This window comes from Papio anubis, chromosome X, assembly GCF_008728515.1.
Source record: "Papio anubis isolate 15944 chromosome X, Panubis1.0, whole genome shotgun sequence".
Lineage (NCBI taxonomy): Eukaryota > Metazoa > Chordata > Mammalia > Primates > Cercopithecidae > Papio > Papio anubis.
The window spans coordinates 73182609-73208968 of NC_044996.1; the positions used below are offsets into that span (position 1 = coordinate 73182609).

At 38.3% G+C, this 26360-nt stretch overlaps 1 protein-coding gene across 3 annotated transcripts; it reads right to left on the reverse strand.

Moving 5' to 3' along the window:
• Window positions 1-3133: 3133 nt before the first annotated feature.
• P2RY10 (P2Y receptor family member 10) lies at window positions 3134-23793 on the reverse strand. Of its 3 annotated transcripts, none has more exons than XM_017954273.3 (3): window positions 23623-23793; window positions 16760-16871; window positions 3134-6344 (listed from the first exon to the last, which is right to left on the reverse strand). In XM_017954273.3, the coding sequence occupies exon 3, from the start codon at window positions 6329-6331 to the stop codon at window positions 5312-5314; it is 1020 nt and encodes a 339-aa protein (XP_017809762.1). In that variant the 5' UTR covers window positions 6332-6344; window positions 16760-16871; window positions 23623-23793; the 3' UTR covers window positions 3134-5311. The 3 variants fall into 3 exon arrangements, with proteins under 3 accessions (XP_017809762.1, XP_003917971.1, XP_003917969.1); XM_003917922.5 differs by having other exon boundaries at window positions 16760-16902; XM_003917920.5 differs by lacking the exon at window positions 16760-16871 and having other exon boundaries at window positions 23623-23792.
• Between the last annotated feature and the right edge of the window lie 2567 nt (window positions 23794-26360).

Sequence of the window (26360 nt, forward strand, 5' to 3'; positions counted from 1 at the left end):
TCTCTGGCTGCCCTTAAGATTTTTTCCTTCATTTCAACTTTGGTGAATCCTGGCAATTATGTGTCTTGGAGTTGCTCTTCTCGAGGGAGTATCTTTGTGGCGTTCTCTGTATTTCCTGGATTTGAATGTTGGCCTGCCCTACTAGGTTGGGAAGTTCTCCTGGATGATATCCTGAAGAGTGTTTTCAACTTGGTTCCATTTTCCCCCTCACTTTTTCAGGCACCCCAATCAGGCGTAGATTTGGTCTTTTACATAATCCCATACTTCTTGCAGGCTTTGTTCATTTTCTTTTCTTCTTTTTTTCTTTTGGTTTCTCTTCTGCTTCATTTCATTCATTTGATCCTCAATCGCTGATACTCACTTTCTTCCAGTTGATCCAGTGGGTTACTGAAGCTTGTGCATTTGTCCGCGTATTTCTCGTGTCATGCTTTTCATCTCTTTCATTTTAAGTTTTATGACCTTCTCTGCATTAATTAGTCTAGCCGTCAATTCTTCCACTTTTTTCCAAGATTTTTAGTTTCTTTAAGCTGGGTCACGTAATTCCTCCTTTAGCTCTGAGAAATTTGATGGACTACAGGCCTTCTTCTCTCACATCTCGTCAAAGTCATTCTCCGTCCAGCTTTGATCCGTTGCTGGCGATGAGCTGGCTCCTTTGCGGGGAGATCTTTCTTGTTTTTGAATTTCCAGCTTTTTTCTGCCTGCTTTTTCCCCATCTTTGTGGTTTTATCTGCCTCTGGTCTTTGATGATGGTGATGTACTGATGGGGTTTTGGTGTAGAGTGTCCTTCCTGTTGATAGTTTTTCCTTCTAACAGTCCAGGACCCTCAGCTGTAAGGTCTGTTGGAGATTGCTTGGGGTCCACTCCAGACCCTGTTTGCCTGGGTATCAGCAGCAGAGACTGCAGAAGATAGAATATTTCTGAACAGCAAGTGTACCTGTCTGATTCTTGCTTTAGGCTTCCTCTCAGGGGTGTACTCCCACCCTGTGAAGTGTGGGATGTCAGACTGCCCTAGTGGGGGATGTCTCCCAGTTAGGCTACTCAGGGGTCAGGGACCGGCTTGAGCAGGAGTCTGTCCTTCTCAGATCTCAACCTCCGTGTTGGGGAGATCCACTGCTCTCTTCAAAGCTGTCAGACAGAGTCGTTTGGGTCTGCAGAGGTATCTGCTGCTTTGTTGTGTTTACTGTGCCCTGCCCCCAGAGGTGGAGTCTACAGAGACAGGCAGGTTTCCTGGAGCTGCTGTGAGCTCCACCCCCAGTTCGAGCTTCCCAGCAGCTTTGTTTACCTGCAAGCCCTGAGCAATGGGCGGGCGCCCTCCCAGCCTGCGCTGCTGCCCTTGCACCCGATTAGATCACAGACTGCTGTGATAGCAATGAGGAGGCTCCGTGGGTGTGGGACCCTCCCAGCCAGGTAGCTGGGATATATGATCTCCTGAGTGTTCCTGTTTGCTCAAAGCGCGGTATTGGGGTGGGGTTACCCGATTCTCAGGTGTTGTGTGTCTCAGTTCCCTGGCTAGGAAAGGGATTCCCCTTCCCTTGCGCTTCCCAGGTGAGAGCGAAATTACTCGCTTTCTCTTCAGCTCTCGCTGGTCGGGCTGCAGCAGCTGACCAGTACCGATCTTCCGGCACTCCCCAGTGAGATGAACCCAGTACCTCAGTTGAAAATGCCGAAATCACCGGTCTTCTGTGTCGCTGGCGCTGGGAGTTGAAGACTGGAGCTGCTCCTATTCGGCCATCTTGCTCCGCCCCCGGTCCTCCATATTCTTAATCTCTAACTTTTACAGTCTTGTTAATTACTGCTCCTTTCTATATTTCTAGCCAAGCTCTCGTATTCAGTTCTAGGCACTCCTTAGCTTTTTTTCTCTTTCTACTCTTAACACAGAAGGGTTTCCAATAAGAAGGCTTACTCTTCCTCTATATTTATTGCTGATATGGTTTAAATGTTTCATCCTCCTTAAAACTCATGCTGAAATGTGACCTCTAATAGTGTAGGTGGGCCTATGGGGAAGTGTTTGGTTCATGGGAGCAGATCCCTCATGAATGACTTGGTTCTGTCTTCAAGGTAATGAGTGAGTTCTCACTCTACAATTTCACGCAAGATGTTTGTTTAAAAGAGTGTGGCACTTTTTCTTCACTCTCTCTTGCTCCCTCTCTCACCATGTCACATGCCTGCCTTCCATTCACCTTCCATTATAGTTATAAGCTTCCTGAGGGCCTCGCAAGAAGCAGAAGCTGGTACTACTAGTACAGTCTTCAGAACACATATTTTATAAGGGTAATTCATTTGATCAGTGGCAAATGTTATACCTATACTCTGTGGTAGTATTTAAAGCTTTTGTATTTTTAATTTTTGTGGGTACATAGTAGGTGTATATATTTCTGGGTTTTATGAGATGTTTTGATACAGACATGCAATGTGAAATAAGCACAGCATAGAGAATGGGGAAATTCATCCCTGAAGCCTTTATTCTTTGAGTTACAAACAATCTAATAACAGTGCTTTTTTTTTTTTTTTCTTCCTCTGTCACCCAGGCTGAAGTACAGTCAGTGGCACAATCTCAGCTAACTGCAACCTCCATGTCCCGGGTTCAAGTGATTCTCCTGCCTAAACCTCCCAAGTAGCTGGGACTACAGGTGCGCACCACCATGTCCAGCTAACCAATAACACTCTAAGCTATTTTAAAATGTAAAGAGAAGCAGCATATCCAGTCATGCATAAATGGCATTTAAGGTCATATAAATTACTGCAAAGATTATATTTCTCCCATTTTTGCTGAATTCCTTCCCATTTTTACCAAAACTATCAGAAGTTTAAACAGTCTTTCATCAGTGTTATGAGATACTGAATGGGTTCTATGTGGATTTTGATAAGTGCCTTGCAGAGATTTGGGGGCAATGTTTAGCTTCAGTGTTGACTTTTTGAAAAACTAATTCAAGGATGTATGTTTTGATGTCTTGTTTGTCTCAAATTATGTGCTTATGACAAGCATAGGAATAACTGTTAAAATTGTTGTTTATTGTAATACCTTAAAGCAATTTCACTGATTTCTTGCACTGCTATGTCATCAGCTGAAGCCCTGTCACATTTTCCTTTGGCATTATGTAAGATATTCCCTTTAAAGTTAAAGAACCAATTGTCGATTGCTTGAATGTTTTTATGTTTTTCTCTCTCACCACATTAGAGATTCACATGTCAAAAAAATCTCAAAGATTCCACTCAAATGGTAGTCAAAATAAAAAGCATGCTGTTTAATTTGCCCACTATTCCATAAATCCTGTGCTTGAAGAACTACCTTTTGTCAACCACTTTAAAGCAGGGAATATGAAGTGTGACTCTTGAGAATTGTGGTTCCATTTCTCCACAGACATAGCAGGATGTGTAGTTCCAAATGGGTTTCTTCCAAAGTCATATCCTCAGAGTAGGACTGTCTATGTAGTCATTCCAATAATGTTGCCATTAACTACAAGCACATCTGAAAACCCTCCTAAGGAAGTGCCATTAGATCCGGATTAATAAAATACAAGGAAAACCAGTTTAATTACTTTGTAAATGCATAACTCTTTATTTTCCCAGTGAGAGATCTTTTTTAAAAAATTCTCCTTTTTTTGCTATTCATTCTTCCATAGTCACTCTGTTCAAATGAATACTCTCAGAACTATTACTTCCTTTCTACTCCCTTCACACCAAATGTCTATATTATTTATATTGCAGACATAAAAGATAAGAGTGATGAAGCGAGCTTCATAATATTCAACCTGATAAGCTGAGGGATTGTTTGTATTCAAATTTTTTTAAATGGTGCTGAAAAAACACCCATAACATTTGAAAAAAATAAGATAAAAAGATTGTCAGAAAGAGGACATATACTTTTCTCATATTTATGATGGATAATACTTTCTGCTTCTAATGCAGATATTGTCAATTATGCTCACAGAAATCTTCTTAAAAGTTTCTAAAAAACAAATTCGTTTACAATTTTATATAGTTATATTTAGGAAAAGTGAGCTTATGTGAACTCCACACAAATTTCCAGGTTTTATAGAATGTTTATCACCCTATAGAGTTTCTTTTTTCACCTACTTATAGGGTTTGTAGGACTTGTATCATGCCTTAAAATATACATTTATTTTTAGAAATAATGAACTATTTGAGTTTCCTATACTCCTTATCATCAGGATTCTCTACCTTGGAACGGTATTAGGACAATGCATCTATTTACCACTTAAGACTTTGCAATCTGAAGCTTGACGTGCCAAATCCACAACCCACAGATTTTTTGGAGAATTCCAGGCAAACCATGTTGAAATGGACTTGATCTCATGTGGCTTAGCTTTAGTGTGTGTCTTCATCATTGAAGGGTAATTTAGTATAGACCTGATAAATGTAACAACAAAAAGAAGGGAATAACATAAGCATATATGGTGTATTACACTGGACCAATTTTGGCTAACCACTGTTGATCCTGAGGCAAATTGCTTAACCTCTCTGAAGTTCCATTTATTCATTTGTATTGGCAATTTCCACAGGTTTATTAGGAGGGCAAGATGAGATATTATGTGTGCAATAGTGGGAAGGGGATGAGAGATAGAAGACTACAAATGTGATGCAGTGTATGCTGCTCGGGTAATGGCTGCACCAAAATCTCACAAATCACCACTAAAGAACTTAATGTAACCAAATACCACCTGTACCCCAATAACTTATGAAAAAAAAGAAACTACCTAACAAGGTGACAACCCAGAGCACAATAGGCACCCAACACATTTTCAAGGAATGAATGAATTTCCAGGCCTTTTCTTTAGTAACAGGCTTGTGGTCCTGAAATTTATGTACATGTTGCTTGAATTCTTCACACTGTCTTGCTTGTTAGAAAAATTTATCATTAGAAGGACTAGACATTTTTACTCTCACTCAGAATTTAAGGTCTTTATATGAAAGCTATTTTTTTTACATGCTAGGACAAACTCACATATTTACTGTGCATTATTAACAATAACTTACTTATTGAAAAAAATTTAAGGTAAAAAATTCAACTTTTATTTACATCTGTAAAAATTTGATCTAGGTTTCTTAAATAAGAAAGTGGCTTGAATTTCAAAGCGGAATCAAGTAAATCTATTTTCTCTTCCTCTCTCACATTTTTCACACTCTGCCTTCACCATCACACCTCTGTTGACTGTGAATATCACACAAAAAGTACTTATTTCTGTTCTTCACAAGGTTCAATTAAAGAAATTGGTTTTCAACTCTGGCCTTTGGGAAAAAGACAAGGAATGTAGGTAAACAAAGTCATAATTAAAGAGATATCTTAATTTTAGCCAATCATTGATGAACCACTCTCCTTGCTCATGAGGCGGGAGCGGGTCACAGAACTGCCATGGCGGGAGAGTTGGTCACGAAACTCTGAAGCCATAAAGTAATAAAGAATTGGATCCAGAAGGCAGCAGAGACTTGCAAGGCACAGGCAAAAGGGGTGGAAATACAGTGCAATTCGGACAATGGGACAACTGCTAATGATGGTTTCCTTTACCATGGTGTAAAAAATAAAGTTAATATGATAGGGAGTGAAGCAGATGAAGAAGACTGCAGCACACATGAACACCATCCGCAGTGCTTTCTGTCTCTCACTGATCCCTTGGAAAGCCATTGGTGGCTGTCTCAAGGATATAGTCGTTTTCCAGGTACACCATGCAATGATGATCACGGGGATCACAAATCCTGCAAGCTCAGCAACTGTAATCATCCCGACCAATGCAACTGCATTCATTTGCTTGTATCCAAGATCAGCAAAGCAGGACTTGTTGTTGTTTAAGTCTGTGCTTCTCAGGATGGGAAATGGCAAACAGGCAGTACCCACAATGATCCAAATGGCAGCACTGATGCCCACATCGTACCTACGCTTCCAGTCTCTGGCCCTGAAGGGCTTGAGGAGAAAAAAGCACCTTTGAAGACTGATGCACGTCAGGAAACAAATGCTGGCATACATGTTGAGATACTTCAAGTAGAAGCAGAGCAGGCAAAGTCCTCTCTGGAAAGGCCAGTGGTGGCTGATGTAATAGTAAATCCGGAGGGGTAAAGATAGTACGTGAGCAAGGTCAGCCACGGAGAGGTTGATCATGAAAATGATGGCTTTATTTTTCTTGCTGATGAAGCGGCACAGAACCCACAAGGCTGCACTGTTAGCCAGAAGACCAGGAATGAATATGAGGATATAGGTGGTGGCATAAAGGGAGTATTGAAATTTCACATTAGTGACATTACAGTTAATCTCAGCAGTGCTGGTACTGTTGCTACCCATCTTGAATATTTCAGTATATTTGTCAAGGTAAGCCATGGATTTATGGTTCCTGCCCAAAGTAAAACAAAATAAAGAATATAATGGTTAATTAGTCCTCTAGTTAACACCGAGATCTCTCTTGTATACTTGCAGAGGCACAGACTATTAGAATTAGAAAAGACCTGTTTACATATAAAGAATTAGAGGCTCAAGGAAAATACAGTACTGATCCAAAGTCACCCAATGTAACAGTTTAGAAACCATAAAATTGTCCCACAACTGCCCCCCACCTGAGATTCTCTAAGTTGTATTTTGCAGGTAAAAATGTCTTGAAATATTAAATCTTTTATTCTGATCACAGCAAAAACAGCGTATAATTCGAGTATATTTATTTTGCCTCCAAATTTGTCTTGTCCAAAGCCCTGGTTAGATTAAATACTGCTCACTCCCAATTGCCATAGTAGAAATTTAGCCTCACATTTTAGGTTCCCATGCCTGTCCTTTGTCTGCCATTTTGTTCATTGGGTCCTGGCTTCTTATCTTGGAACCCCAGCACTTGAAAAATGGTCCTGCCTCCTTAATCCTGCATTGTCAGTGTCCTGGCTGATTTTCAAGACCTGAGAGTGTGACCTCATTATTCTATCATAATAACTTGTGACTCTAGGTTATCCTGCAGTTTGTCTTTCTCCCTAGGCTTGGGTATCCAAATTTACATAAAAAGTTTTAGTACAACATGAATTTAGAAGCTGAAATAGAGTATTTTCCTTTGTATAGTCTTGGAGGGGAAAACACCAGTTCTACCTCTAAGTAGAATCCTGTACTTGTGTGGTAACATTCACATGACAAATTATCCAACAGTCACAATGAACACTGCTTTGGACACTAGCAAAAGAAGGACTTTGAAACCATTTTTGAAGACAGTTTAAAATGTAATGCTTTCTTTATTCATTAAAGTAATCGTTATGAAGAGATTCCTTCTTTTTTGGACTTCCTTAATCATATTTTATGATTTAGTATGGTTTTTATTATGTGTTATATTAAGGTATAGAGAGAGTAGAGTAATCTTTAGAGATTATCAGAGGCTGGACATGGAATTATGCTGATCGCCTGCAGATAAGAATGGTAAGAGAGCCACAGACTACTCATTTTGCTTTAACTATCTTGTAGAATTTCAGACTGGGGAGGACCTTTGGAAACCATCAAATTCACTCTCCACATAATACAGATAGAAGCAAGGCCCAGAGAGAGGAGTTTATTATGGCCACACAGCTGTTAATGGAAGATCTGAGACTTGAAATGGAAGGACAAGGGGCCTTGCCTCCATTCACACCCTTCCCCTCATCTTTGTTCTTCTCCCCATGACAAAGTTCACAAACATAACTTCTGTGCATATTGCAGGAATGTTTACTGTATTTCAAGCTAGAAGTGGAAAAAAACCAATGTACTGAGGTTGTTTCTCAGAAGAGGAAGGGTTTCTGTTGTTTATTGTTTTTATTTTGTTTTGTTTGAAGTAAGTTTACAAAAAACAAAAGAATAACCTGGTTTTAGATTCTCCCCATAAGTAACAGATTGTCTTCCTATGTCATGTTACGTCCTGCTCCAGAAAATAGAGTTGTGCTAACAAAAACATAACCTCAAGTGATGAATTCACAGATAAAGGAGTGTGGATGTTATGAGCTGCTCTTACTGTAAATTATTCTTTTGCTTTTCCCCCTGTTTTATTCCTTCTCCCTATTTGTCCTCTTATTTGTGATACGTCTTAAATAGTCATGCAGTCATCTTGCTTATGTATGTGTTACTTAGAATGGAGGGTGGAAGAGACTCTCACAAGCGGAAAGGCAGGAAATAATTATCATATTGTGACCATCAAGGATGTATCCCACAATCTGTAATGGAAGTTTTCAAGTGTATTACTTAATTTAATTTAATTTTCACAACTGTCCTAAAATGTAGGAACTATTATCACCCTATGATCTAGATGAAAAAACTGAGCTTCACAGGCATTGAGTAAATTGCCTTAAGTAGCAAAGCTAGAAAAAGGGTAAAGATAGGATTTACTATCATTCCTGGCTTGTTCTGAAGCCTATGGTATTTCCACTATGCCACTTTCCTCTCCCTGACTAGGAGGGACTACTTAGTAGAATTCGACTATCTTAACTATTACTCCACATGCCTTTGCATGCTCATAGCTTAGCTCCCACTTATAAGTGAGAATACCTGGTTTTTGGTTTTCCACTCTTGTGTTACTTCACTTAGAATAATGGCCTCCAACTCCATCCATGTTGCTACAAAAGACATTATTTCAATTTCACTGTGACATGTGAAGAGCATATTGTGGCAGAACCATTCTAATCCCATAGTAGGAACTTACATAACACTGGAATTCCTCTATTTGGACAATCAGAATAGAAATAAACATCTGTCCCTACTTATGCCACATTGTTCCCACCCTACCACCTACTTTGATTTTAGTATTGGCACTGCTTCTACTTTCAACTATTGTCCACACACAGGCTGTGAGAGAGCAAAGAAAGATCCATCAGTGCATTACAATTTCAGGAACTAAGAACTGTTCATAACCATACTCCCCTGCAGACATACTTCCACTTTTGCACTTAAAAGAAATGGCTGTTTGTTTTAGCTTCACTGGGTGTAGAAAGTTTCACTTACAAAACAGGCACGTTCTGTTCACATCTTCCTGCTAAACAGCAGAGCCCAATTATGCCAGAACAGCAAGCAAGAGGTCAAGTTCACACCTTTTTTTTTCTTTTCTTTTTTTAAATGTGGGTTCTTATGTCTCTGCAATTCACAGTTCATTGTGAGCTTAGAGATTTGCATGGCTTGTTTCCAAAAACCTCTTTTTGCTTCAGGCTAAAGGGAAGGTAAGAAGGGTTTCCCTCCCCACTTAGATCTTCTTAGCTGACCATTAGATGTAAAATCCCATGATGAGGAGAGGCAGAAGGTATTTATTTGGGGTTGAGCATAAGAGACTCTCTTGGAGGGAACATTTAGCTTGCTGTGGACAATTGTATCATTTCTGAAATATAAGAAAGAAGAAGCTAAGGAGCGACTAACAAGAAAATCCTGGATGGAAGGACTAAAATCAGAGTATACGCCTCTCTGTTCCCTCACTCCATCTCTCTCTCTTAACGTCTCTCTCTCTCTCTCTCTCTCTCTCTGTGTGTGTGTGTGTGTGTGTGTGTGTGTCTTTCTCTTCCTCTCTCTGTCTATCTACGAGTCTGGCTCTATTGTTGCCTATTTGTGGGCAATTTGCTCCCTTTGTGCTGTCAATTTGTCTCCCCTCCAATCTGGACATATTCTTGGTTCGTGTCTCATAGGGATGTGGGATTGGTGATTCATTCCTGAGTCTGTGCTTCCCTTTTCAGTCAGTGCCCTCACTCCCCTCCCAGACACTCAAGCTGGAAATTAGGGAGTAATTCTGACCTTTGCCACTATATTTCCTCCCATAGACAATAAAAAACCCAGAAAACCCAGGTAATTCTTCCTTCCATGTAAAATCATCTCTAATCTATCTCCACTTCTACTGTCACCATCCTAATACAGGCTGCTGTCATCAACCCTATTGACTATTGCAACAGCTCCCTTACTAAACTGTTTGCATTCCAGTCCTTCCCCAAAAGTTCATTCTCCATACCATGTTTAACATTAAGTATAACTACCACTTATTTCGGGTTGCCTTTTATTTACAGGTTAAACACCTTATTCATTATCTCATTCATCCTCGCAGGAGCCCTATGATTATTTCCACATTGCAAATGAGAAAATTGAGACTCAAAGAGGTTAAGTAAGTTGTGCTGACATCACAAAATTCACATATCTGGTTCCTTTTAACCTCAGTCTGTGGGTCTGAGAGACCTTAACCACCCACTCGATCTAGGTAATCCTATACATCATTACACACTCTCACACTCTCTGCTCTTTCTCTTTATAGTATCAACATTTGCAATTTGGGTTTTTTTTATTTGTTTATTGGTTATTACTCTCAGTGTGCTGTTAAGTTCATCAGTGCCACAAAAAGATCTCCTTTGTTCATCACCATATGGCCAGGACCTAGCCTAGTAAGCATTCAAAGAACTTATAAAAAGCATAATTGAACTGAACTGCTTACACAGTAGTTCAAAGTTTCTGTTTAGAAATATTAAGCACAAATTAAAAACCTTGATATATCAACTAATACATTTCTGATGCCTACTATTTCCCTAAAATGTTTTCTTCTGACTTGGGCTGCTCCTATCAATATTCCCTGCACCTATTCTTTTCACCTCAGTAAAGCAATACCTGTAGAGGCCTGAGAAAAGAGAAAATAAATCATTTAGAAATCACAGGTGGTCAGACATACCCTATGGGTAGAAACCAGCACAATCCAAGATCTCAGGGTATCATCAATACTATTATCTGGACCTCAGGTAAAGGACAGTTTTATGATTTGCTTTCATAGTTACCTCAACCTTTTATTTTGGTTGTTTGTCATTCTGTGAAGGAAATCAGAAAATGACTTGCTATCCACCTACACATGGGACCTGAAATGGGAGTGAGGAGGCTGCATCATATAGTCACTAAAGCTCTCTACACTTGAAAAGAAAACATAAAGGGAAATAATTCTATTTACTTTTTTCCATGGCTTTTTGAGGACTTTGGCTGCTTTAAAGCCCACACTCAATCAGCATATATTCAATAAGCCTCATCCTATTAACTATTTGCTAGGTTCTATGGAGAATATAGAATCATCCACAATGATCTGTGTCCCTGAGAAACTTCTTGTCTTTTAAAGGTGAAGGAAATAAAAATATTTTACCCTAAAATATATTTACTTAAAATACTTTGAAATGATTGCCTCAGGGCTCACAGACTGAGGTGGGGAAAATTTGCATCTGCAAAGAATCTCCATTAATGTAGCTATGCCTCTCCCATTCTATGCTTTTCTCAGATCCAGGAGAGATTGAGTCTGACATCTTTAAAAGTTGGAAAAGAAACATTTACCATCTATTCTCTCTGACAGAGGTTTCATCTATAACAAGGCCAACTCTGTCACCAAGCCTCTCACTCTCTTCCTCCAATAACTTGTCTTGCCACTAAAAACTGTTTTTGAAAATACTCTGAGTCTACATCTATTCTATAATTTCAAGATAGTATATAAGCTTTTCTTACCTATGGGAAATTGAGTCTTCATTCTGAAGGCTCCTGTGTATATACTTTAAATAAATTTGTATTCTTTATCTCATATTAATCAGTCTGCCTCATGCCAGTGATTTTGTAGCAAACCTTGAGAAGGCCAAAAGCCTATACCCCCACAGGGGTAACATTTAAAAATCTCTAACATCACAATCAGTGAATAGCAACAATTGAAGTGAATGGCACAGGTGATGAGAATCCCTCATGTTGGCACAGCATCATTCCTATGAATTAAGTAGGAGAGATACCAGTCCGATTTTAGCTGCTAAAGATAATATATAGGATTTAAATAGAACAATGGATAACTCAGGAAAAGTGAGGTAAATTTTAACTTTATCTCTTCCCTCACCGCCATCTTTATTTTTCTCTCCAACCCTGTTCTCGTTTTCTGCCACGATGGAGAGAAAAATAAAGATGGTGGTTGGGGAAGAGATAAAGTTAATCTCACTTTGTCTGAAGTATCCATTATTCTTTCTAAATCCTAGCAACCTTTCAAAGCTGAGGTCAAGTTCCATCTCTTCAAAAATTCTCCATAAGCATGACAGTTTTTACTGGTTATTATCAATATATTTCATCTGAATCTTAACAGTTTGTGATTTCATCCAAGTAGAAGTTCTGCTATGTGGGTGTCCTATATGCTAATGGCAAAGGATGATGGAGTGAAATGGGAAATTCCAGAGAAAAATAATACATGGTTGTTGCCTTCAATAAATTTACAGTCACATGGGATAGTCATAAGTTAACTAACCATAACAGATTTCAGAAACATTTCATGAAAGAGGTAACAAAGACATTTCTGTGGAAGCAGAAGTAAAGTCTGCATAGAACAGAAAGACTGGAACTCAATTTTTTAATAAGTAGTTTGAGGAATGGGTAGGATTTTGGAGAAGAAACGATGAGAAAGATTTCCAGCGATGGATAAATAACATCCAAGGGTCACAAAATATAAAAATGAATAATATATTGAAAGAAATAATAATAATTCTATCCCAGCTGGTGAATAGGATAACATAGTGGAGAGGGTGGAATGGGAGGTATGAGTCAAGAAAGGGAGTAAAAGGGAAAAGAGACTATAAAGGTAGATGGGATTAGGTCATGAAAGATTTTTAATGCACTTCACGAGGAATCATTGAAGGATTCTGTAAAGAGATGCGATATCACCATACTTGTGTTTTAGAAAGGTCGGGCTGCTGGCGGGGTGTGGTGGCTCACACCTATAAACCCAACACATTAGGATGCCCAGGTGGGTGGATCGCTTGAGCTCAGGAGTTTGAGACCAGCCTGGGTAACATGGCGAAACTTCATCTATACAAAAAAATATAAAAATTAGTTGGGTGTGGTGGCACGCCTATGTGGTCCCAGCCACTCGGGAGGCTGAGGTGGGAGGATTGCTTGAGCCAGGGAGGCAGATGTTGCAGTGAGTTGAGATTGCACCACTACACTCCAGCCTGGGTGACAGAGAAAAACCCTGTCTCAAAAATAAATAATACTTTAAAAATGAATAAATAAAAAATAGAAAGGTCACGCTGGCAACCATGTGGAAGATGAATTGAAGAAATGGGACACAGGGAATCCAAATCGCTTTGGGAGTATATAGGAAGACCAACAGTTGAGGTTTGCCTGTGACTGAGGGTTTTTTGGGACGTAGTATTTTCAGTGCTAAACCTGTGACAGTCCAAAGCAAAGGGAATAGTTGGTCACCTTATTATATTAGAATTTAAAGTAAAAATCAGATATGGAATTAAGCAATTTTCAAGACTGCTTGAGGAGTCAAAGATGATTTCATTTATAAAACATGTTAAAAAAAGGTATCGCAGTTTTGCACTTTTCCAAAGCAACTTCATATGCAGCAACTAACAGCATTCACTTCTGCTGATAATCTGAATAATCCAGCATATAAACAGAACCAAAGACAAGAACCACATGATTCTCTCAATAGATGCAGAAAAGGCTTTTGACAAAATTCTACAGCCCTTCATGCTAAAAACGCTCAATAAATTCGGTATTGAAGGAATGTACCTCAAAATAATAAGAGCTATTTATGACAAACCCACAGCCAATATCATACTAAATGGGCAAAAACTGGAAAAATTCCCTTTGAATACTGGCACAAGACAGGGATGCCCTCTCTCACCACTCCTATTCAACATTGTGTTGGAAGTTCTGGCTAGGGCAATCAGGAAAGAGAAAGAAATCAAGGGTATTCAGTTAGGAAAAGAAAAAGTCAAATTGTCCCTCTTTGCAGATGACATGATTGTATATTTAGAAAATCCCATTGTCTCAGCCCAAAATCTCCTTAAGCTGATAAGCAACTTCAGCAAAGTCTCAGGATACAAAATGAATGTGCAAAAATCACAAGCATTCTTATACACCAGTAACAGACAAACAGAGAGCCAAATCATGAATGAACTTCCATTCACAATTGCTTCAAAGAGAATAAAATACCTAGGAATCCAACTTACAAGGGATGTAAAGGACCTCTTCATGGAGAACTACAAACCACTGCTCAGTGACATAAAAAGAGGACACAAACAAATGGAAGAACATACCATACCATGGATAGGAATAAACCCAATATCGGCCATGCCGCCCAAGGTTATTCATAGATCTAATGCCATCCTATCAAGTTACCAACGAGTTTCTTCACAGAATTGGAAAACTGCTTTAAAGTTCATATATGGATCCAAAAAGAGCTTGCATCTCCAACACAACCCCAAGTCAAAAAACAAAGCTGGAGGCATCACGCTACCTGACTTCAAACTATACCACAAGGCTAAGAAAATCCAACACAGCATGGGACTGGTACCAAACAGAGATATAGACCAATGGAACAGAACAGAGTCCCCAGAAATAATAATACCACACATCTACAGCCATCTGATCTTTGACAAACCTGAGAGAACAAGAAATGGGGAAAGCATTCCTATTTAATAAATGGTGTTGGCCCCACTCACACAAGGAAAGCTGAAACTGGATCCTTCCTACTTCCTTATACGAAAATTAATTCAAGATGGATTAGAGACTTAAATGTTAGACCTGATACCATAAAACTCTAGAGGAAACCTTAGGTAGTACCATTCAGGACATAGGCATAAAAAGACTTCATGTCTAAACACCAAAGCAACAGCAGCAAAGCCAAATTGACAAATGGGATCTCATTAAACTAAAGAGCTTCTGCACAGCAAAGAAACTACCATCAGAGGAACAGGCAACCTACAGAATGGGGAGAGAAAATGGTAATCTACTCATCTGACAAAGGGCTAATATCCAGAACCTACAAAGAACTCAAACAAATTTACAAGAAAAAAAAACAAACAACCCCATCAAAAAGTAAAAGATATGAACAGACATTTCAAAAGGACATTCATACAGCCAATGACACATGAAAAAAATCACTGGCCATCAGAGAAATGCAAACGGAAACCACCATGAGATACCATCTACCACCCACAGTTAGAATGGCGATCATTCAAAAGTCAGGAAACAACAGGTGCTGGAGAGGATGTGGAGAAATAGAACACTTTACACTGTTGGTGAGATTGTAACCAAGTTCAACCATTATGGAAACAGTACATGATTCCTCAAGGATCTAGAACTAGATGTACTATATGACCCAGCCATCTCATTACTAGATATACCCAAAGGGACATAAATCATGCTGCCAAAGACACATGCACGATAAGTTTATTATGCACTATTCACAATAGCAAAGACTTGAATCAACCTGCGTCCATCAGACAGACTGGATTAAGAAAATGTGGCACATATACACCACGGAATACTATGCAGACATAAAAGGATGAGTTTGTGTCCTTAGGGGACATGGATGCAGCTGGAAACCATCATTCTAGCAACCACTAAAACCAAACCAAATCAAAGATAAGCCTTTCACCATAGGTGGGAACTGAACAATGACATCACTTGACTCGGGAAGGGGAACATCACACAAATCTAGGTCTATCATGGAGGGGAAGGGGGAGGGATACTGGGAGTTATACCCGATGTAAATGATGAGTTGATGGGTGCTGACGAGTTGATGGCGCAGCAATATAAACAAGAAGCACAAGCATACATATGTAACAAACCTGCACATTGCGCACATGTACCCTAGAACTTAAAGTATAATAATAAAAAATAATAAGTAAAAAACAAAACAAACAAACAAAAAAAATCCATTCACCTATTTCTTATTCCAGTATTTTTCAATGTTGTACTATCTGCTAACCCTCATCAATTCCTAACTCTTCAAATGGTTTTCTTTCTCTAACATAATGACTGAGCTTCACTACAAATTTCGCTATACTAACTTGCACCATACATTTCCAGAAACCTTCAATATCTAAATGCTTCAATTTCTCCTAGTCTCACATAGCATGCCCCCTCACCTTATTTTCTCCTGTGTCTAACCCAGATTAAATAGTTGGCCAAATTATCCACTCTTACACAAGAATACTCAACTTCTTTGTTCTTCTGCTGTACCAGCCTGGCAAGGTCCTAATCCCAGGTTAAGTCCACAACACATTTTCTTTCTTACTATCCAAGTGTCTCAATTATCCCATTAAAATACTAGTGTGTATTTGAAATGGCACAAGTAGAAATTAATGACCTCCAGTCTAAGATTATTTTCCTCTACTCTCTTTTTGCATGAACCTGATTAGTATCTTCTCCTATTCTCATGGTGGCTAATCAGCTCCTTTACTATTCTGCTAAAGCTTCTTCCTCTTTCTCCTGCTCCCAATCCTCCACTTTTCTCAGAAGACTGTTTTAGCCCTTAGCTCAAAGAGTAAATTGAGATTATTAGGTGAGAAGAAATCAGCTTCATCTATTGTCCTTTCCCAACACACATAATTTTGTTTATAGCTGCAATCTTCTTACTTCCCAACACAGTTGTCCTTCCTGTTACTCAAGATGAATTATCACACTCTTCTTACCTCCCTCAGGATTCTCTTTCATTGATTGTTCCCTTTCACTCCTAGAAAATCGTGGTTTTCTACACTCTTAGCTAGATCTTTGTCATCAAGTTTCTCCAACTCCCAAAGTAATTTTCTTGTCTACGCACCTTATTCTAGCTCTTTGTTGCCTTCCTGCCCTTCTATCCATAGTTGTTTACACCAGTTTTTTTTCTTTTCCTCACCCTATATCCATTCCTTAATGCACTTCAAGGTGGAATACATATCCCCACAACCTCACTTCAGTCAGTACTTCTGTGGTTGTGAATTAACCAGAAAGAGGTGAGAATAGAATTCCCAGTGCCTCCAATGCCAGTCTTACAGATGTAATTACTCTTGGTACCTCTAGTTTGAAGTGCTCTGTCCAGGGTACATGCTTCCTATTCCAAAGGTCAGCACCATTAAAAGAGATGCCTTTTCACTTGAAAGAAGGGTCTGTTGGTGAGTGCCAAATCCTGAAGGGAATGACCAGCATAGAGTTTGAATCTAATAAGAAAAGCAGAAAAATCACCCACCATCTCTGAAATAACAGGATTCACTTACAAAGTGTGTCCCTAAATACTATACAGCCATAAAAAGAATGAGATCATTTCCTTTGCAGGGACATGGATGGAGTTGGAAGTCATTATCCTCAGCAATCTAATGCAGGAATTGAAAACCAAACACCACATGTTCTCACTTATAAATGGGAGCTGAATTATGAGAACACATGGACACATGGTGAGAAACAACAAACATTGGAGTCTGTTGGGGGCTGTTTGGTGAGAGAGAGCATCAGGAAGAATAGCTAACGGATGCTAGGCTGAATAACTAGGTGATGGGATGATCTTTTCAGCAAATGACCATGACACACATTTACCTCTGTCACAACCCTGCACATCCTGCACATGTATCCCTAAACTTAAAATAAAAGTTGAAGAAAAAAAAAATGGAAAGGAAAACAAAGATCAAAGTATGTCTCTAAAGATATTCCTGATAATACAAATGGCACAATGTTATGACTAAAACTTCATCATATTCCTTTTTTACCTGGAGTCCAATTCAGAGGTCAATACTTTACTTCTGTCTCAATATCACATCTCAACTCCCATTTTTTCCTTACATCAGGCAACCCTACTCTCACTCCCCTCTTCTTCAAACTCCTACTGAATTTGTAGGCTGCACTGTGAGAAGGTAAGACTACAGAGCATAGGCACATATTAACAGAGCCTTAGGCATTTTTGCTTGTAAAGTCTCTCCCATGAACCACTCTCCCAAACTACAGCCATAATCTTTCTCCTTTCTGCTACTGAAGAAAATGTGGTCAAAGCAAGAATAATAAGGTTTTGGTCTAAGAAATCTGAACACCTAAGAGCTTAAAAGCAGGCAATCCAGCTTTCTATTTGAAATCCAACAGGAATCCCTTAAGCTTAATTAGGAATTTGGTCACTGAAAACTTTATTTTGTGGAAATAACTAAATGTTTTCTCACAATACAAATGTGTGGCAGGTCTTTAAATGTGATTCATTGGAGCTGAGTCCAAAACCTTACTAGATACTAGTACCATCTACCCCAAAGCAGCTGCTTTTTCCAACCAACTAGCTCAGCGTTGTGGTTTTCACAAAGTTACAGCCAAAGTGAGCTTATATTATTATGGCATCAGAATTTATATTAGTTTTCTAAGTCCCAGTGAAGAAATTTCCACATCCTGTCAGTAACTAGCTAAGTGCTATTCACATGTTACCTCTAATCTTTGTAAGAATTCTGAGTTAATTATTACTATAATCCTTTACAGATTAGAAAATGGAGTCTCAGCAGGAGTAAGTGACTTTCTGCAAGTCAGAGTTATTACGATTTTAACTGTAATAAGGCTTTTCATAAGCACAGAAAGCTGAAGTTATTTTTAACTGAATAACTTATTATATGGACAGAAACATATTTTAAAGTGGTATTTCTGTGGATAAGACTGTTCCTCGGAGATAAAAAAAAAAAAAAAAAAGCTATTGTTTTCGGTTCTAGTTCTAGCAGTTTTATGTATACACACTATGCATATAAGGCAAATTGCCGCCCACAAGGTGTCAGGATAGGGTTATATCAAAACTAACGTTCTTTATGGAGTTGTGCTTATGAATTCAAATTATAACAAATCTGCAGATAGAAGTACTGGAAGAATTTCCTTACAACAGGAATGATCTGAGTAGGACAAGACTTGCTGTAAGATAGAGAAGACTCAAAAGAAGTAGAATTTTTAGAAAAGTGTACTGGATTTGTAGCTAAGATACTTGGATATTGGTAATATTTAAATACTCTTTGTGCTGCTCTGATATGCTCTTTCCCTTCTGTGAGTTTCATTTCCTCATTATTAAAATAATATGATTTAAACTAGATGACCTTTAACTCCCTTCTAGCTCTCATTTGGCATGATTTCATGAGCATTCCCCCTCCGAACCCTGCCCCTAACTAATACCATCACCACTGCGATGCTGCCACTTATGCAGCTGGTACCAACTCCATAAATCTTCGCTCTCAATCTTCCCCGTCTTTTCACCACTCATCAGTAAGTCACTGGCACCACTAAGTAAACATGTTTATCAAATTTACTTCTCCATTTTACTTGATGCTGAGGCCTGTCTGTGGGCTTGTCATCCTGGGAGGAGAAGAAATAATTAAACAGAAAAAAAAGTTGCTGATGGGGGCCCCTCCCACTCTCTAGAGGACAACTTTTAAATGTCATCTGGGAACTTAACTTGCTTTGCCTCATCTTACATTTTTCTTTTATTTTTAACCACTAAATTTCACATGAATTATCCAAAACAATCTGATCTCCATGACCCCGGTGTTCTTCATTCAGCCGCTTACAACCAGAACCAAAGAGTAGCAGCTAGAATTGGAAACTCTGCTGTTTCCTGAATAAATCTATATCAACTCCAAATAAGCCTGTTTGACATCCAAAACACACAAATTTGGACACATTCTGCAAGTATAGACATTTTCCTCTGTTAGGGGAAGTGAAAATTATTTTTATCCTTAAAATGAATTAAAGCAATTATGACCACTACCAAGCAACAACTTAAAGTTTGAATCTGAACTTTTACGCATGAATCTGTATTGGATTTTCAATCATTTAGGAAGGTGGCCTAATTAGATATCATTTTTGCAGTTGTTGCAGCATTTTATGGGTGGAAATAATCATGTTCTTTGGGAAGACCTGGTATCATATCATGTCTCAGTTGTTGGCTCTCTGGCCTGAAACAATTCACTTCATATCCCCGGGCTTCAGTTTCCTCTTTTGTAAAATTAGAATAGTTTCTGCCACATAATTTGTTTTAAACATTAAAGAAAAATGTGTGTGAAAATAATAATCTGAGTAAACAGAAAACCCCCAGAATGGGAGAAAATATTTGCAGACTATGCATCTGACAAAGGACTAGAAACTAGAATCTACAAGGAACTCAAACAAGTCAGCAATAGAAAAAGAAATAATCTCATTATAAAGTGCTCAAAGGACATAAATAGAGATTCCTCAAAAGAAGATATACAAATGCCCAACAAACATGAAAAAACGCTCGACATCACTAATCATCAGATAAATGCAAATTAAATCCAGAATAAAATAGCACCTTACTGCAAATAGCTATTATTAAAAAGTCAAGAAAAATAGATGCTGGTATGTATGTGGATAAAAGAAAATGCTTCTACACTGCTGGTGGGAATGTAAATTAATACAATTTCTATAGAAAACAGTATGGAGATTCCTTAAAGAGCTACAAGTAAATCTACCATTTGATACAGCAATCCTACTAATCACAATTGCAAAGATGTGTAATGAATCTATGTGCCAATTGACTAATGAGTGGATAAAGTAAACGTGGTATATATATACTATGGAATACTCCTCTGCCATAAAAAGGATCGCAGTAATGTATTTTGCAGTAACTTGGATGGAGCTGGAGTCCACTATTCTAAGTAAAATAATACAGGAGTGAAAAATAATAATAATAAAAAAATATGTTCCCACTTATAAGTGACAGATAAGCTACGATTATGCAAAGGCATACAGAGTGATATAATGGAATCTAGAGACTCAGAAGGGGGAGTGTGAGACAGGCTAGGCATAAAAGTATTACACATTGGGTACAATGTACACTACTCGGGTGATGGGTACACTAAAAATCTCAGAATTTACTGCTATATAATTTATCCATGCAACAGAATAAACACTTGTAGTTCAAGAAAATACTGAAATAAAAATTAAAAAAAGAAAATGTGTGTAAAAGTACCTATTTTCATGTCTGATACCCAATAAGCATTAAAGAAATGTGAGTTCATTTCCTCTTTATTTGTACACAGAGTCATCTCCAAGGGCCTTTGGTTGGATCCTATACATTTCTTAATTTAGAAAACCCCCTAAGAAGTGTAGTTGTAGCAGAGGACTAGAATATCTAGAGCAGTAATTTTTAAAGTGAAAGGGTAGAAAATAAGTGTTACTTGAAAAAACATATTCCTTATTTTAACAAATGTATTTGGAAAACAAAATAAAAAATGTCATTATTGTTTCTACAATAAAAACTATGAAAGTACAGATCTACAAAATCTTCTTAGCTGTTGGGAATTTAGTACTTGGAAAATGTCAATGTGATGGAGCAGATTTTTCTACAAGTCCAGGGTCTAGTTCCTAGGAAGGCAAGTTCACAGTAACCTTGTAGTGAAATGTTTATGTTTCTCAAAGGGAACCTTGGCTTTAAAAGATTGAGAAATGCCGATTGAGTGTCATTGTCACTCTGGAAATCAGATTTCAGAAAGTTTTATCTCTTTTCTTGCATTTTCTCATTTTTTAAAAAGGGAAATTGCTTACAAAGCATTTGCCTGTGGTCTAAAAGTTGAAGCTCTCATGATGACATTACCTGAAAGAAATATAATGCCAATTGGGAAAGGATACTCAGTTCTCTTGGAGATCTGAACTACACTTCCAGAATGTCCTCTCTAGATAGATTTCCCTATTAAGATTCCATTATTCACCACTCCATAACATTTAACTCTTCGTAAGTATCTAACAGTCTAAATCAAATCATTGGATTACTAGGAAGGAAATTAGAAACCATCTATTCCAAGCCCTCTCCCATTATAATAGACGAGATTATTGAGACCCACAGAAATGAAATAACTCACCAAAAGCCACACCAGTCATTGGCAGAACTTGAACTATAACATAGACTTCTGACTCCTTGTGTATTGATATATCTATTTTATCACTCTACCTGTGATGTATATGAATTGATACTAGGAGAAAACTTCCCCACAAAATATACTGATCTGAAGAATAAATAAACCTTTTTGCCAAAAGCTTTTAAAATAAATCGTAGACCCCCAGAAAGCCATTGCCATGACTGTGAGAACTTTTAGAAAGTCTCATTTTACTATAAACAGCTCTGTTCTCTTTGCTTGAGCCATTACAGAGAGCTATAGTATAGATAGGCTGGCCCCATTTTTTTTTTTTTTTTTTTTTTTTTTTTTTTTTTTTTTGAGACAGAGTCTTGCTCTGTCTCCCAGGCTGGAGTACAATGTCACAATCTCAGCTCACTGCAACCTCCACCTCCCGGGTTCAAGCGATTCTCCTGCCTCATCCTGCCCAGTAGCTGGGATTATAGGCGCCTGCCACCGCGCCCAGCTAATTTTTGTATTTTTTAGTAGAGATGGGGTTTTGCCATGTTGACCAGGCTGGTCTTGAATTCCTGACCTCAGGTGATCCACCTGTCTCGGCCTCCCAAAGTGCTGGAATTACAACGTGAGCCACCAAGCCCAGCAGGCTGGCCTGTCTTTTGAAACCCCAACTCACTTACTTCAAACTAAAACAACCCAGAAATGTGTTTATTCATTTGGTGTCTTCAGATTTGAGTAGTCTGTACAACTTGAACTCTACAACTTTCCCAGTTGAGCCCCAAAATAAACTACATTTGGCCAGAGAATCTGTGTTCAACAGGAACTATTGCAAAAACAATTGAACCAAATGTGTGATCTGATTCTGACTACAGTTTACACCATTTTCCACCTCAGTATACCTGCATGTCATCTACTTTCATAAGTGATTAATTTTACTGTGCTGCAATTGCTAAGAGATAGATTCTCCAATTAATAGACATCATAATGACTCCACACATCCATTTGAACAACTTAAATAAAAATATTCTCACTTTCAGGATTCTTGGAACTGAGCCTTCTCCCCTGGAAAGCACAGCCAAATCTGGTATCATTCTATCTGGACTTATCCTGGTTCCAATTGATTTGGCACAGTCTCCCTTCAGGGATTCCTTAGCTGAAAGTCTCCTTTTGATTTAGTTATCTTATCTCAGAAGGAGAGAGGTGCTAGTATTCAGAGTAATAGCAATAATAACTGAAAAAATGAATGCCTCACTCATGGGCTCTGCTATCCAGTAAGGCTGAACTTCAGTCAAAAAGTAGCTTTCAAAGGATCAAGGAACCACTCTGATCAGACTCTGAAGTCATCTGGGATATTTTCTCCTTTCCTATGACAGGGTCACAAATAAATTTACAGTATTCTCTGGGAGATGCAAACTGCTATAGGGGAAAGGGAACATGAATTTAAAGACACAGGTCCTAGACCCACCTATACCACTAACAAGCTGAGTGAACCAAAGTGTCTTCACTGTCTCTCAGTTACCCTGACTGTATTGTGAGGGATTTGGATCTCTACAGGCCCTTTCAGCCCCCAGAATCTATTATCCTACTTTCTACTATTTGTCTCAGTGTCTCTGAAAGCTAAATTTTCCAAAGCAAGGATTTTATACCTAAAAATTTTTCTTCATTATGCAGCTAGATAAATTATACACCATAAAAAATTAAATTTACTTTTATTGGCTGAATATGTCAAGTTGTCCCAATGAGTCTCACTGAATATACTCTTCTTACCACTTTGTGCCATTTTCTCTGGTCCCACTCTATAAAGAGCGCTCATAAAGAGTGAGCTGCATCACAGACTCCATGCTCCTGGCATAATGAAGAAGACTGATGGCATTAACGTTAACTCTGGACTCTGTTCAAATTCAACGGTAATTATCTTTGCTCCTGTTGTAAGACGTCTGAGATGAGAAACCAGTGACAATTTTAATACAGACACTGGCCGCACATACACCTCTGTTCTGATCTTTATGGTCACACCAATCTTCCCACATGAAACCACCAATCCCCAGGTGCTAGGCATTAACTTACCCTGGAGTTTAGCTGGGAGAGGCACTCTTGTTTCTTTGCAGGGAGCAAAGGGTAAAAAGCTTTACTCTGGCGGCATGGATCCTGCTGATAACTGACACATTTGTTGTTGAAAGAGGAAGTTGAGTTTATCTGGTGTCTCACCACAGAAACCTTATTTGCACAAATGAAAGGTAAGTCCCTTGAGCAAATGACGTTACTCAAACTTTTTTTTTATTTCATTGGTGCAGAGAAATTAAAATAGTGGGGAGTCAGAGGCTATGCGTACTAACACAATGGCTGTATAACAGCCTTCCTCACCCTATCTCCTTCCTTGAAAACCAGCATATCTAGATTTTCACTGATTCCAGTAGGTTCCATGGAAAGATGAAATTTTCAGGCAAATCTAAAGATTGTTTACCTAGTAACAGGAAAGCTGCAGCTTGTGCGAGCCTGAGGGGCAAAGGCTGAGGAAACCTAAAAAATACAAGTCAAAATTAAAAACAGTAGAAGTATCATAGCTTAAGATGTTCCCTCCGTTTGGAGTGCCCCTCTCCCAACCCCTTTGTCTCTAGACTCACAATTTAACACATAGTTTCATTACTTTTGTGTATTTACTATCCATTTACTGGACTGCACACTGCTTGAGGGCAAAGATCATGTCTGATTCATAGCTGTATTCCCAACTTGTCCAGCACAAGGCATTTTCATGAACTGTTATTGAATGAATACATCTGGGAATTAATGAATAAACAAATGTTCAAAGAATACATGAATAAGTAAATGAACATTATTGATTACAGGGTCTCCCTCCAGTGTACTAAAATTCTGGTATTTATGTGCAACATATATGAGGCCTTCGAAATTGTGTGAATACAGGAAGATCATACACTTGAGGACTATAGTGTCAACTAAGTTTGAGAGTAGTTTTGAGAAACAAGGTTTAAAATGCAGCACAAACCCCTGTTGGCATGTAAGGGAAAGATAAGCTGTCAGCATTGGAAATTAAGAGCTTGGGATGATTGACGGAAATGTCATAACTTGTAAAGACTGGCAAAGGGAGAGGGTAGTCATCCTGGCTGATGTATGTCAAATGAAACAAGTTTAGCCTTGCAATCCGCTTCTTAATTTTGATTTCAAATGTTTATTCAGCTCCTATCTTTTGTTAATTTAGGTTTCTGACTTGGAATCCCTACTGAAAAGAGAATACACTGACAGACCAACACACATCTCAGTCCATTTGGAAGTTCTGTTCCCCACTATGGTTAGTGTGAGCCAGTTTTCCTAGGGTAAGATTCTTCTATGAACAAACAAAAAAGTTCCAGACCTGTTGAGCTTTGAAGACAAACCCTGGGATCCAGAAATAAAAGAAATCATTTTCTTACAATTGGCTACCATCACCACATCCCAGCTTTATTTCACAGACAAAACCTTCACATTGAGAGTAGGAAGCCTGCCAGATTACTTCATTTCTGTCTTGCACGCAAGTAGCTTCTTCTGTCACTGACTCTGAAAAGGAAAGAAAAATAAAACCAGAAGTCAGTGTCTCAATTGAAATGAAGAAAAATTTTAACTTAGGTAAATTTTAAGTGTTAATTATTGATATGGTTTGGCTCTGTATGCCCTCCCAAATCTCATTTTGAATTGTACTCCCATAATTCCCACGTGTTGTGGGAAGGAGGTGATGGCAGATCTTTAGAATCATGGGGGCAGTTTCCTCCATACTGTTCTCCTGGAATTTAATAAGTCTCATAAAATCTGATAGTTTTATGAGAGGTTTTTGCTTTTGCATCTTTTTCATTTTCTCTTGCCATCACCATGTAAGAAGTGTATTTTGCCTCCCACCATGATTCTGAGGCCTCCCCAGCCATGTGGGACTGTTACGTTCAATTAAATCTATTTTTCTTGCCAGTCTCAGGTATGTCTTTATCAGCAGCATGAAAACAAACTAATACAATTATAATGAATAAATCTGTGGAGAAACAAAGCAAGCTGATAACCTAACAGTCATCCCCAATTAACTTTTAGAAGAAAGTCTTTTTGTTACTAGATATGACTTATGGTCTACAAATCATTGTAAACTAAAACCAAGTAATAAGTACCCTAAGATCACTTGGACTCAGGAAGGGGAACATCACACACCGGGGCTTATCATGGGGAGGGGGGAGTGGGGAGGGATTGCATTGGGAGTTATACCTGATGTAAATGACGAGTTGATGGGTGCAGCAGACCAACATGGCACAAGTATACATATGTAACAAACCTGCACGTTATGCACATGTACCCTACAACTTAAAGTATAATAATAATCATAAATAAATTTAAAAATAAAATAAAATAAAATAAAAGTAGTGCAGTTGTACTATTTTACCAATAGTTCTAAGTTCTTCCCTTATTCTTATGTATGTCATCAAAGTTTACTTTAAATGATGAATTATGTTTTCCATAGGCTGGGAAAAGTTTATGATTTGGTGCTTCAAAGGCTTTTAATTCTCTCTAACAGTATCAATAAATGAGGAGTGATAGCTATTGTTGAGGATGTTATTTATTACCATATATTGTGTTTCCTAGGTAATCCTAGAGCTCTATATGATTTAGTATGAGGAGAAGCTAGATGTTTTCCTAAGCAAATGATTAAATTTTATTTTTATGAATACTGACTTTATAATTGGTCATGTGTCTCTTTTTACAAAGTCAGATTAAAAATCTTGAACCAACATAGAATCTACTGGTAGCAACTGTGGAGATTTTTTATGGTGTGC

What these genes read in the sequence shown, in the direction of transcription:
- P2RY10 (XM_017954273.3), bottom strand. Translation starts at nt 6,331, where the DNA reads ATGGCTTACCTTGACAAATATACTGAAATATTCAAGATGGGTAGCAAC.